The sequence below is a fragment of the Phacochoerus africanus genome, chromosome 5, assembly GCF_016906955.1.
Source record: "Phacochoerus africanus isolate WHEZ1 chromosome 5, ROS_Pafr_v1, whole genome shotgun sequence".
Taxonomy (NCBI): Eukaryota; Metazoa; Chordata; class Mammalia; order Artiodactyla; family Suidae; genus Phacochoerus; species Phacochoerus africanus.
The window spans coordinates 43762921-43775838 of record NC_062548.1 but is presented as its reverse complement, the minus strand read 5'-3'; the positions used below and the strand labels follow the sequence as shown (position 1 = coordinate 43775838).

The 12918-nt window shown below is 47.7% G+C and overlaps 1 protein-coding gene across 1 annotated transcript; it reads right to left on the bottom strand.

The window, feature by feature from the left end:
* Positions 1-5719: 5719 nt before the first annotated feature.
* Positions 5720-12609, bottom strand: ZNF597 (zinc finger protein 597). The gene is given in 9 exon segments (XM_053743503.1): positions 5720-9706; positions 9708-9808; positions 9810-9886; positions 10167-10251; positions 10254-10377; positions 10379-10641; positions 10643-11019; positions 11659-11785; positions 12166-12609. Coding segments are annotated over 9 exon segments (1254 nt in total). The 5' UTR covers positions 12196-12609; the 3' UTR covers positions 5720-9636.
* Between the last annotated feature and the right edge of the window lie 309 nt (positions 12610-12918).

Genomic DNA, 12918 nt, shown 5'->3' with positions numbered 1-12918 from the left:
GGATCCACGCAGACACGGGTTCAATCCCTGGCCTTGCTCAGTGGGTTAAGGATCCAGCGTTGCCATGGGTCACAAATGTGGCTCGCATCCTGCCTTGCTATGGCTGTGGCATAGGCTGGCTACTGTTCTGATTCGACCCCTAGCCTAGGAACTTCTGTGTGCTGCAGGTGCAGCCCTAAAAAGACCCCCTAAAAAAATCTTTTTGAAGAACTGCATTCTTTTATTAACATCCAGTTTATTCGATATTTATTCTGGTTGTATAGTTATTGAGAAAACTCTAACACAGAGATAAGTCATTGCAAATGCTAATGGTTCTAATAGCTCATCTTACAAGATATTCTGCATAGAAAGGCAAAAGCAGCTTTCCTATCAGGTCTGCACAAAAATAAGGCATGTTGGTAACACAAATTATTTTCATGTCTCCGATACTTTATTTTGTTTTCTATATTCGAGCATTATTATTATTATTTTTGTCTTTTTGCCATTTCTTGGGCCGCTTCTGCGGCACATGGAGGTTCCCAGGCTAGGAGTCCAATCAGAGCTGTAGCCGCCGGCCTACGCCACAGCCACAGCAACACCAGATCCTTAATCCACTGAGCGAGGCCAGGGATCGAACCCACAACCTCATGGTTCCTAGTCAATTTGTTAGCCACTGAGCCACAAGGGAACTCCTGTTTACTACATTTAAGTATTCTACTGCAGCTCTAAAGTAGGTATTTAACTTTTTTTACTTCAAAAGTTATTTTTTAATTGAGATACAATTCATATACTATAGAATGCACCTTTTTAAAGTTTTCAGTTCAGGAATTCCTTGTGGGTTAAGGATCAGGCATTGTCTTTGCTGGGGCTCAGGTCACTGCTATGACATGCGTTCAGTCCCTGGCTCAGGAACTTCTTCCACATGCTGGGGTCACTGCCAAATGGGGGGGGGGATATGCAGTTCAGTGGTTTTTATTATAGTTGCAAAGTTGTACAACTAGACACTTTTTTCTGAGAGAGACAAAAGTTGCTTTTGCACAAGGAGCGAGCTGACCACACAGCTGGCCTGCAGTCGTTTTGCCACAGGAGAACTCTACCAGGAGTTCCCATTGTGGCAGAATGGAAACAAATCCAGCGAGGAACTGTGAGGTTGCAGGTTCAATCCCTGGCCTCGCTCAGTGGGTTAAGTAAGGATCCAGCATTGCTGTGAGCTGTGGTGTAGGTTGCAGATGCAGCTCAGATCCCGCACAGCTATGGCTGTGGTGTAGGCCGGCTGCTACAGCTCCAATTGGACCTCTAGCCTGGGAACCTCCATATGCCACGGGTGTGGCTCTTATTAAAAAAAAGAAGAAGAAGGAGTTCCCGTCGTGGCGCAGTGGTTAACGAATCCGACTAGGAACCACGAGGTTGCGGGTTCGGTCCCTGCCCTGCTCAGTGGGTTAACGATCCGGCGTTGCCGTGAGCTGTGGTGTAGGTTGCAGACGCGGCTCGGATCCCGCATTGCTGTGGCTCTGGCATAGGCCGGTGGCTATAGCTCCGATTCAACCCCTAGCCTGGGAACCTCCATATGCCTCGGGAGCGGCCCAAGAAATAGCAACAACAACAACAACAACAAAAGACAAAAAAAAAAAAAAAAGAAGAAGAAGAAGAGGCACTTGGTGAGAAGACAGCTTGGGACAGTGGGAAGGCACTGGGCTCGCAATCTGAAGAGCCAGGTTCCATTTCTAGTGTGGCAGCTGGCCAGTTACCAAGCAATACCAGGCCTGCACCTCAGTTTCCTTATCAGTAAAATGAGGGGACAGACAAAATGCTCTCTAGTTTTCTTTTCAGTTCTACTCTGAGCTGCCCATCACACCTGGAAGGTTTGTTTCTTCCTTGGGCCAAAATAAAGGGGACCCTCAGAACTCAATGGTGTGGACTCTTGTTGGAGGCCTTGGAGATGGGATCCCTGGGGAAGAGGAGGCACAGGTGTAACATGCTCAGGGTGCCCCTGTCTCCTTTTTCCCTAGGAGAGGAACTTATCACCCATCTCTGTTCACTCTCGGGGTCTGCTGTGGACCTTCTCCCCACCGTCCTGCTCTCCTGGGCTCTCTCTGCAGATCCTCCGTCAGGGTTCCCGCCTCTTGTCACCTTCTGGTGTTGATGCTGAAGCCAGGGTGCATCTCTCAGTAGCTCCAAGATCTTATCCTTAGTGGTCGACTCTGGCCTTAGCCACTGATGCTCAGTCTCCAGAGGTGGCTAAGAGCCCTGTGGCCCAGCCATCTTCCTGTGGCAGAGGGCTCTAGGGCACGGACACCAGTGTTTGAGGACCAGGATCATGGGCTTGCAGTTGGACTCCACCCACAGGTGGCATCTTTTAGCAGGAGGCTTTCCAATTCTGGGGGACGGGGAGTTCCAGGGCACCCAGGTTTGCATCCATCTTGTGGCTCAGGGGATAGCCTCATACCAGCTGGGTACCTGGGATTGTCATACTGTCCTTCTGTAGTATGTTTGGGCAGCTGGGCTCTCCAGTTTCTGTTTGCCCCCGAAACTGCCAGTACAGGTGAGCAAGGCAAGCTTGCTATATGTGGGGTCAGCTGACATGTTAGCTGATGTTAACAGAGCTCTCTATTAGGACCCTGTGCCCCTTCCAGAAGCCTCCAACCAATGAACTCCAAGTCCCTGTTTAGCTCTCAGCACTCCTCAGAAGGAAGCGGGCTCCCTGACCCTGCTGGCCTCCAGGAGCGTGATGTACCTCTCATCTACCGCCCTAAACACAGCTGTACTGTCACACTCACTCATGATGAACACATCTGCCTAGAAAGTTTAGAAAAACTCTAAATCCATGAGAGGCAAGTGACCTCTCTACAAAGCTACCAACCATCAAGTCACACAAACTAGAGCTGCCCAGGTCACCTGACTCCCTGTTCTCTTACCCCACCAAATCGTTAATTTTTCTTCCTCAGTCTGCCTCGAATCCACCCTGTCTCCCACCTTCTCATGACCCCTGCTACAGGCCCTCACCTCTCACTTGTCTTTTATTTTTTATTTATTTATTTATTTATTTTTGTCTTTTTGCTATTTCTTGGGCCGCTCCCGCGGAGCGGGAGGTTCCCAGGCCAGGGGTCGCATCGGAGCTATAGCCACCGGCCTACTCCAGAGCCACAGCAACGTGGGATCCAAGCCACGTCTGCAACCTACACCACAGCTCACGGCAACACCGGATCGTTAACCCACTGAGCAAGGGCAGGGACCGAACCCGCCACCTCATGGTTCCTAGTCGGATTCGTTAACCACTGCGCCACGACGGGAATTCCTCACTTGTCTTTTAGCAACAGCCTCCCGAGTGTCTGTCATCCCCAGGCTTGTAGCCTCTGGCTACAGAGTCATCCCCACAATGCAGGTCATGTGAAAACCCTGCCCCTGCCTTCCTGTCCACCCAGGCAAGTGCTACTGGATAAGGGGGAAGACAGGGAGAAAGTCACATTTGAGAGCTATTTTGAGGTAGAATCCACAGGATTTGATGATTGCAAGTTTGAGGAGCAGGGATTTCCCCTTGTGACTCAGCAGTAACAAACCCAACTAGTACCCATGAGGACACTGGTTCAATCCCTGGCCTCAGTGGGCTAAGAATCTGGCATTGCCATGAGCTGTGGTGTAGGTTGCAGTTGCAGCTTGGATCCTGCATTACTGTGGCTGTGGTGTTTGAGGAGCAGAGGAAGTAGTGTGTGTTGGTAGCATGAGCAGTTGTGTGGATGTGACACCACATGCTGGAGGCAAACAGGAGGACTAAAAGCATGCGCTCTGTTTGGGGCATGTGTTTTGCTGCCTCAGAGAAGCAAGGAAGATCTCTCATTGGCATGTGAGTATAGGGATCTAGAGTGCAGGAGAGAGGAAGAATTGGGGCTAGACTTAAAGTGAGGTATTTGTAATCATGGCAGTAGCTAAGCTGGCTGTGGGGTTGCCAATAGTGTGAAGGACCATGTACTCAAATGAGCTCATCTGGTTACACTCTAAGTAACCAGAAGCATGTTAGAATTTGGGTATGGAGCGCATAGAAGTCAAGCGAAGAGACTGGCACTGGTTCTAGAGAAAAGTGTCAACTTTTTTTTAAAAAAATGCACAACTTATTTGGAAGTTGGGAGTTCCCTGGTGGCTCAATGGGTTAAGAACCTGGCATTGTCACTACTGTGGCTTCAGTTACAGATGAGGCATGGGTTTGATCCCTAGCCTGGGGAACTTCCCCATGCCCTGGATGTGTGGGGGGAAAAAAATCGTGAGTCAAGTTTATTCAGTGTCTTACTGAGATGCTTAGCTGGGCAGACAGCCTTCAGCTCTGAGAAACTTCTGAAATTAGGGAGGACGTCAGTGTATTTGTGATTTTGACAAAGGGGTACATGCACACCTCTGTAGAAGGTTACTGATATCCATGAGCAACAGATACCTTAGTTAATGGTTTTGGTGGTTTTCCAGGTATGGAAAGATGCAAAAGTTGGGGTTCATAAAATTTTCTCCTTAAAATAGGTATCTGGGGAGTTCCCGTCGTGGCGCAGTGGTTAACGAATCCGACTAGGAACCATGAGGTTGCAGGTTCGATCCCTGCCCTTGCTCAGTGGGTTAACGATCCGGCGTTGCCGTGAGCTGTGGTGTAGGTTGCCGACGCGGCTTGGATTCCGCGTTGCTGTGGCTCTGGCGTAGGCCGGTGGCTGCAGCTCCGATTAGACCCCTAGCCTGGGAACCTCCATATGCCGTGGGAGCGGCCCAAGAAATAGCAACAACAACAAATAAAATAAAATAAATACGTATCTGGAAGACTGTTCTGCCAATTTTTCTGGAGCAGAGTGCTCCCTTCCTGATCTCTACCCTGAGTTCTTTTCAGGGCATGCCGAAGGTTAGCAACTGCAGTGGCTAAGACTCAAGCCCTGTAGAAATGGATGGCCAGCAATATTCTTTAGTTTGCAGAAGATACCCTACCCTGGGCATGTGATAGGCGTATCATCTCTTTTGATTAAGTCGGATACATATGGGCAGGGCAAGCCCGTAGCTGCGTGTTGCCAAAGTGGGGTTGGGCTGGCGAGGTACCACGAGGCACTTTTTCCCGTCCGCAGTGGGGTCAATGCTTAGTCCTGCGGCCTAATAATCCTCCTAATCCTACTAATCCTCCCGCTGATGCGGAGGGAGAGACGAGAGGAGCGCCTACACAGACACTCACTCCCCCGCCGGACTCCGGCAGAGGCCGCCTCTAGGCAGATGGTTGGTAAAGGCAAGGAGCTGGGGCCCCATAGCCGCGGGGCGGCCGCCACACCCCTGACGCCCCAGGAGCGCGCATCCGCGCCGCCCGGACAAGGCGCCGGAAGTGAGCGCACGACTTCCGGTTCTCAGCCTTATGGGCCGCCCTAGCGCGTCTCGTCTCGTTGGTATTTCCGCCGTCTTGCGCAGCTGAACACGGAACTCGAAGCCGCTCAGTGCCTTCGGGCACCCTAGCTTTTCAATCCCCTCTAAACCGCGGGCCACGCAGGGTGTCGTTGGGCCGCGCGGCCGGAGGGACTTGGACCTGTACCGCCGTGATCCAAAGACTGGAAAGGAAGTTGATCTCTAAGCCGTCTCCTGGAGTAGTGCTGCAGTTTTCTTCTGATTCGGGGAGCAAATGATTTTACCTAACCCTCTCCAAATCACAATCCCGCCAGTCTTCAAAATTCATCTGTCATCTACAACTACTTAAGTATTTTTAAAAAATTAGAAATTCACTTTATTATCATTATAAAAACACATTTATTAGATGCTAAATTGCACATCAAATAGACATAATCGCTGTCTAGTGAGAGTTTGCACTCAAGAGATAAGATGCTCTTTACCACCGAAAACTGTAAAATAAAAACATTAAACAGCGGAGGTTCCTACAACAAACATACTTCTAAGGTATCCAAAGGAACTAGAGATTGCAGCATATTCTTAGGTTTATTTAAACGTATATTTATATCGTATCCCCATTCTCCCCAGATTGTTAATACACCAAAGGGTGTCAAAAAACAAAATGTGCCGTGAAAAGATGGGTAATAATCTCGATGTCAGATCCATAGCTCAATCCACAAAACTAAAACAGATGCATATACACACTTCTAATGAAGATCATTAGTTACTTTTTAAACAGAAGCACTTTCCAACTGAAATCCTATAGAGATGACAAACTTAAAGAACAGTTTCAAATAGACTATTCCGATGAACTATAACCGGCTTTGTATACCTATGCAGTAAATGAGATTACTTTCGGCAAAATCTGCAGTATCAGATTGTATGACATGCTGCAGTCATCAGAACAACACTACTTACTTATATGGAATCTCATAGCATTTGCTATGAAATATCACTTGTGTTAGACTTAACTTCCTGAATTACTTGGGTTAGTCATTTTCTATGTCAAATGGGGAGATGTGAACAGACTCCTACCTATCTCTTGCAACAAAGCTGTAAACAAAGTACTTGGAGTCCAAATCCTTCAAGAATAACACTTAAATTCCACAGTTTCTTAAAGCACAAAATGTAAATTGTCAACATCTGAACGCTATTGGAATAATGCTGTTTTCAAGGATGATGGTGGTTACAGAACCAGCAGTCACGTTAAGGACTTGTTGATACACATCTTCATCACCGCGTTAACAACAAAAACCAAGAAATTCCTTTAAGAGTTGATTTCTTCAGTACAGACCTTTCACTCTGCATAACATGTTAACATTCGTGCTGCAAAATGTGACGAACCAACCGTTCACAGCAACAAAGTCCTGCATTAGGTTTTCATCCCTCTATTAACTTTCATCCAAATATTTACAAAAACTACCCTGGTAAGCTCACGATATCTCAAGTTAAAGACCATCTGTGGAATCTATGTCTCTCAGCTAACACTGTAAGCAGAAGAGTGAAAAAGCCACTATCATATACACAGCATGGGTCTTGCTGATAGACATGGACCCCTTCCTCCAAGTCCTTGGCTCAGAGCAGCCTGAATTACATCCAGCAAGTGCATTTAGGTGCAAGTGCACAATAAGCCACAACTGAAAATAAGCCTCTTTTACAAAAAAATGACAGGGTTTGTTTTTTGTTTTTTTTTCTGCATAGCAATCATTAACAATCTTACACCAAAAAAGGCATTTTAATTACACTCATCTGTATATTGTTTTCATCAGAGATATTTTTCTCATCTCTTATGGAAGTTTGGCATAATCTTCCAAAATCTAGAAAATAAGAAAAATGGAAATACCGACATTAATTGTGAAGGAAGCCTCATCTGGAAAGGAGACTCCATAATGAGTGCAGAATGGCAGTTACGGTATAAATTTTCACCTTCCCTGTAATTTCTTGGGAGCTAAGCAAAGAAAGCTTCCATTTTTTCAGGTCAGCACCATTCTGTCCAAGGGCCCTCTAAAACACTCTTCCCTACTTCTTTTTGCAGCAGCTCTGCCCCTAGGGGCCTCTTTTCAATTTCATTCCCCACCCTGCACTCCAGTCAGTGGAAATAAAACAGCCCCTAATATGTGCCAGTGGGACACCATGCCAGCTGCTCCCACTGAAGGCAGAAGCAGGAGAGCAGGGAGACTGGACTTTCTAATATTCAGCAAAGATCATCACATCCCAGAGCTGGCCAGAAAGAAACCTAACTGGAGACCATCTTTCTACACAATTCCAAGCACCTCAGAGAGACTTGCTGAAGAAAAACCTACAGAATACCTTTTTGATTTAAGGCCCCTGAGTTCTCTTGTAGCAAGGTGGGTTGAGGAGCCAGCATTGTCAGTGCAGCAGCTCAGATCGCTGCTGTGGTGCCTGGGAACTTCCACATGCTAAAACAGATAAACAAACAAAAACAAAAGCCAAAGACTCCTAGGCCCCAGCAGACTGGCGCCCTGTATCCTAAGCGTGACCCTGACATTTACAACACTGGGCCTCAAATGCGGCTCCGCAAACAAGAACAAGGAAAAGGGGGAAAGGAGTGTGTGAGCTGGGTTGGGGCCTTTTCCTCACCAACAGTATCTTCTGGCCTCTAATCGGTGTTAGGAACTCACTGCAATAGCAGCATCTTCCTGTACATTCAGTTCTCAATCTGCTCTTCCGTAGAAAGACCACTACTTCCCATCCACCTGGTCCTGAAGAGGCCTGTCAGTGACGATGAGGTTTCCCAGCGATAATCCCATTTTAGTAAATGCTGCACTTTCCTACTATTTAAATAAGACCATCCTCACCTGACACCCCTTTAAATACTGGTCTGCTGAGGGCCTCAGTCACTTTTGCTTTAAAGAGCAATTCCTATGAAAGTCTATCTGTAAGACCCCCTGGTTCTTTAACATCAGTAACCGTTCCATTTAGCAAGACTTTGCTTCCACAGTTATATGTAACAGCAGTACCTAAAGATGTCTGTATTTTCAACTATTTTCAAACTTTTAAACTCTTAACAGTTTTCTCTATGTGTCTTTCTTTGGGAATGAGGAAGAAAAAAAATTTAAACCCAAATTCACCTATAACCCTCAAGACAATACTCTGTAGAGTTTGCAATGTCTATCGGGATAGAGTACGAACCAGAGGTCCTGGAGAGTCTTTCTGTTGCTTTATACCCACACACGAAAGTCAGGCTTGGGATAAAGTACTGGGGGCGAAGGGCTCCAGGGTGCGCACTCAAGGGAGCCTCCGTGATGACCCTCCTCACCCCCTGGGCTGAGGTTAGATGCCAGCCTGAGCACACTGCTACTTTTGTGTTCTGGGCGAGGTACTGACTCTGCCCTCAGTGGGCTTCACTTTCCTCATTTATGAGACGAGGATAGGTCAGAGTTATTCCAAAGATGAAATGATATACTTAAAGTATCCTGCATGCTCACTAAACAGGAGTTCCTGTAATTCAGAGACAATGTGCTTTGGTAGAGACTTGGAGGTAAATCCTCTTAGAAAGAAGCAAGTACCTTTCCCTCGCTCACATCCAAGCACCAGAAAAGGCTACAGCCGGACTGCCAGAATTCCTGCCAAACACTTGAAATCACCAAGGCCGGTGGCATCAGATCTGAGAACAGGAGCTCCTCAAATACAAATAGCCACCTCGACACTAACTAGTCCAAACCATCGGGGAATGAACGCTTCACATGGGGGAGGGGTGGGGTAGGAGGGATGGGATAAAAGCTTCCAGACCCCTGTAGAAATTTACGTGTAAAATAACAATAAGCTCATACAAACATTACATTCAGGCTGTTACAGCAAAACAAAAGTATAAAATAGATATAAAAGTATTTACTTTCGTAGATCCCAGATCTGCAGAACTAGCAAATAAATAAAATTTCCTTCCAAAACTTACTTAGAAACCATGTAAACAAAATAACTCTAGTAATAACCTTCATTTTAACTTTTTAAAAGTTCTGTATCATTCTCCAGCTCCCCGGCTCATACAAATGGAATGTGAATAGCAAGAGTTACTGAGTTAGAGTTCTGGCTTCATTCACTAGCTGTGACGTTGACTATGCTTCCTCAATTATAAGACAGAAGTCGTGATGCCTAAATCGAGGTTGTGGTGAAAGTGAAATGGTGTATTACGTGAAATGTGTGTAAAGTGCTTAGCTCAGTGCCTCGCAGGCACATCAAGGATCACTGTGCCTGTTTGCAGTACAGATATTGAAAAGCACAAGCATTCATGAAAACTTGCCATATTTACGTGGCATTTTCTGAATGGCTTCGCTGATGAACACTGAGATGTATTTTCAACCTGAAACTTTTCCCATGTGGTGCACTGAAAAGGTTCCTGCCTTGTGTGGCTCTTCTGGTGGCATGCAGGCTCTGAGTTGCAAATAAAACTTTCCGCACATGTCTTGCATTTGTGGGGGCTTTTCCCCTCTGTGAATGCTCTGATGGGAAATAAGCTCAGAAATACAAAGAAAGGTCATTGAACACGCAGGACACTTTAAGGGTGTGAATTTTTTTTTGTCTTTTTTTTTTTTGCTATTTCTTTGGACCGCACCCGCGGCATATGGAGGTTCCCAGGCTAGGGGTCGAATCGGAGCTGTAGCCGCCGGCCTACACCAGAACCACAGCAACGCGGGATCCGAGCCGCGTCTGCAACCTACACCACAGCTCACGGCAACGCCGGATCGTTAACCCACTGAGCAAGGTCAGGGACCGAACCCGCAACCTCATGGTTCCTAGTCGGATTCGTTAACCACTGCGCCACGACGGGAACTCCCCTAAGGGTGTGAATTTTGAGAACAAAAGCAAATTGTCCTCACCGTGGCTGCAGTCTTCAGAGTGGTCCCTGAGGCCCTTCTTGGTGGGGCTGAGGGTGAGGGCTGCTGCCCAGAGCATTTCCTGCACTGTGTGCGTGGGCGCTGGGCGGCCAATGCCTGCCTTTTCTCAGGCAAAACAGGATTTGTTTTCTGACCAAAATATTTACCACAGGCTTTTTGGGGTGGCGTGGGTTTTCCGATGCTGTGCCAATCCTCGGAGCCACAGAAAGCCTCTTCCACACATGCCGCAGGTGTAGGGCTGCTTCTTTGCGTGAACATTCATGTGCCGAGACAGGTGGGAGTGCTGGCGGAAGCTGCTGCTGCACTCGGCACACTTATAAGGCTTCTCGCCCGTGTGGGTTCTCCGGTGCGTTCTCAGGTTGGCTCTGTGATGGAAAGTCTTCCCACAGTCACCACATGTATACTTTCCCTCCCTGTGAATGTGCTTTCTGATGCGAAACAAGATAGGAACTGTCACTGAAACTTTGGTCACATTGAGGACACTCGTATGCATTTTTGGCTTCTTCCCTGGGAAATTCAAGAATTTCAGAAAGTGCTCTGGTTCCTAGAAATTGAGAGAGTTCTATCAATGGGGTATGATTTTCAATGGTAACTAAAAGGCTTATGAGCCTTTTCTTGCAAGCAGAAGTTCCACCTCCTATTTTCTCTTCAAGGCTTCCAACTCCGTGCTCTGAGGATTTTTCTGGGTAACAGACGTGGGGCACAGCAATGGAGTATTTTTCTAGGGCAAGCTCTTCAAGTTCCACAGATTCTAGGCTTAGCTGCTGATTAATCTCAATCTTGCCTTCTCCTCCTGTTGATAAAAGCAAAACAAAGCAAAACATAAACACATTCAAGCAGTACTGGGGAAAGAACAAACTCAGGTGTTTACACAGAGGACCAGGAAACTTTAGATCCTACTGCCCAAACACTGCTGGGATGGCTGACAAAACTCAGGTCTGCCAGAAAGCACTCCTTTTTACTATTTCCCCAAATACACTTAATTTATAAAGCCAATGAATCAATCCAAAAGAGGTCTTTCCTGAGTTTATGTTGTGGCTCCCAGGTTAAGGACCTAGTGTTGCCTCTGTGAGGATTTGGATTTGATCCCTGGCTTGCTCAGTGGGTTAAGGATCCAGCATTGCAAACTGCAGTGTAGGTCGCAGATGTGGCTCATATCCAGTGTTGATGTGGCTGTGGCTGTGGCTGCAACTCCAGTTCAACCCCAGGGCCAGGGAACTGCCTGCCATATGCCACAGGTGTGGCCTAAAAAGGAAAAAAAAAAAAAAAAAAGAATCATCTCATCCTTTGAAAACTGCACTCTAAGCAAGTTTTTTATCATATCCACATAGGATAAGGCCCCACTCTTACATACCAAGATGTGGATGAGATATGAAATCCTAGTCCTAGAACTGACCAAAGTTCCAAAATGCAGGAAAAACAACTGTCTTACCCATCAATACCATATCCTGGAAACAATCCTGTGTCATGTCTCTGCTGAGGGACCTCCAGGCAGGGTGGAGACTCACACACTCCTCCTGTGAAAAATACACAGCCAGGTCCTCAAACAGCGCTGGTCCCTGAAACAACATAAGAGCCCATCTCAGGTCAAGAAGCTAGAGAGCCACTCCCTTAGTCAGTCTAGGAAGGCGAAAAGAGCTAGAAATTCTGAGGTAAGGGAGACAAGAGCTTGGCTGGAAAGGTCCCTGAGTGCTGGGGAGAAAGTATGAATGAGTTCCGAGAGAGGGAATTTAGGAAGGAGAGAGTAAAAACGGATATAACTTCGGAGGCTCTGATAAGCCATTTCTCTTATGCGCGGGTAGGAACACAGTCAGTTTGGTGAGAGGGGTACCTGGGGATGAAGAGCCCTCACATCACGACCTGCACGCCTAACTCTCTTCCGAAGGAGGCCAGAAAGGAGCGACTGCTAGTGGGACCGAGAGAAGGGCCCTGGTCTCACCTGGGCCCCGGATATAAGGATGTCTCCCATCTCGCGGGGTAGTAATGCCTTCTTCAAGTCGCCACAGGGACTTCGGGACAGACCTGGGAGGGGAGAGAAGAGACCTTGGAGGGGCCAAGTCGGCTGCAAAGCTCCTCAACGCACCCCTTCTCTTCTCCACTCCCTTTAAAGCCTGAGCCGATGGCTTCTCTCTCCTGCACCGAGACTCGGAAAGGCTGACTTCCCGGCCGGCCGGGCCCCACTAGATTAACGATCTCAGAAAGTGTCCCGGTACCCAGGCAGAAGCAACAGAAAACTATGCCCCTCCGAGACTGTAGACGGTGAGCTTCACCCCAGCTAGGCTCCCACGCTCCCATGCTCCCCTACGATAGACCGGCCGGGAAAGCCGCCGGATGCCACCCGCCCCAAAGCCTTTTACGAAGCCTTGCCCTGTGATTAGCCAGCTTGACCTCGGAGGGGGCAGGCCTTCTCGTGCGTTGGCCAATCGAGCGCCTTAATGGAAGGCCCACGGCTCACTGAGCTAGCTGGGAGGTGTAGTATTCCCTCACCTTTTCCAAGTAAGTATTTCCGGTTCCGCTGCCTGGGTCTCCCCAATGAGCTCAGTGTTGGCTGACCAGACCAGGTGCGGCGTTAGGGTGACGCCGGAGGGACGTAATGTTTCAGGAAAGAAGGAGAGAAAGTGGACGGGGAGAATCTGGAACCCGAACGAGCATGGGTACTGAAATGTGGGTCCGGCCGGCAGTGTCCTGTGGG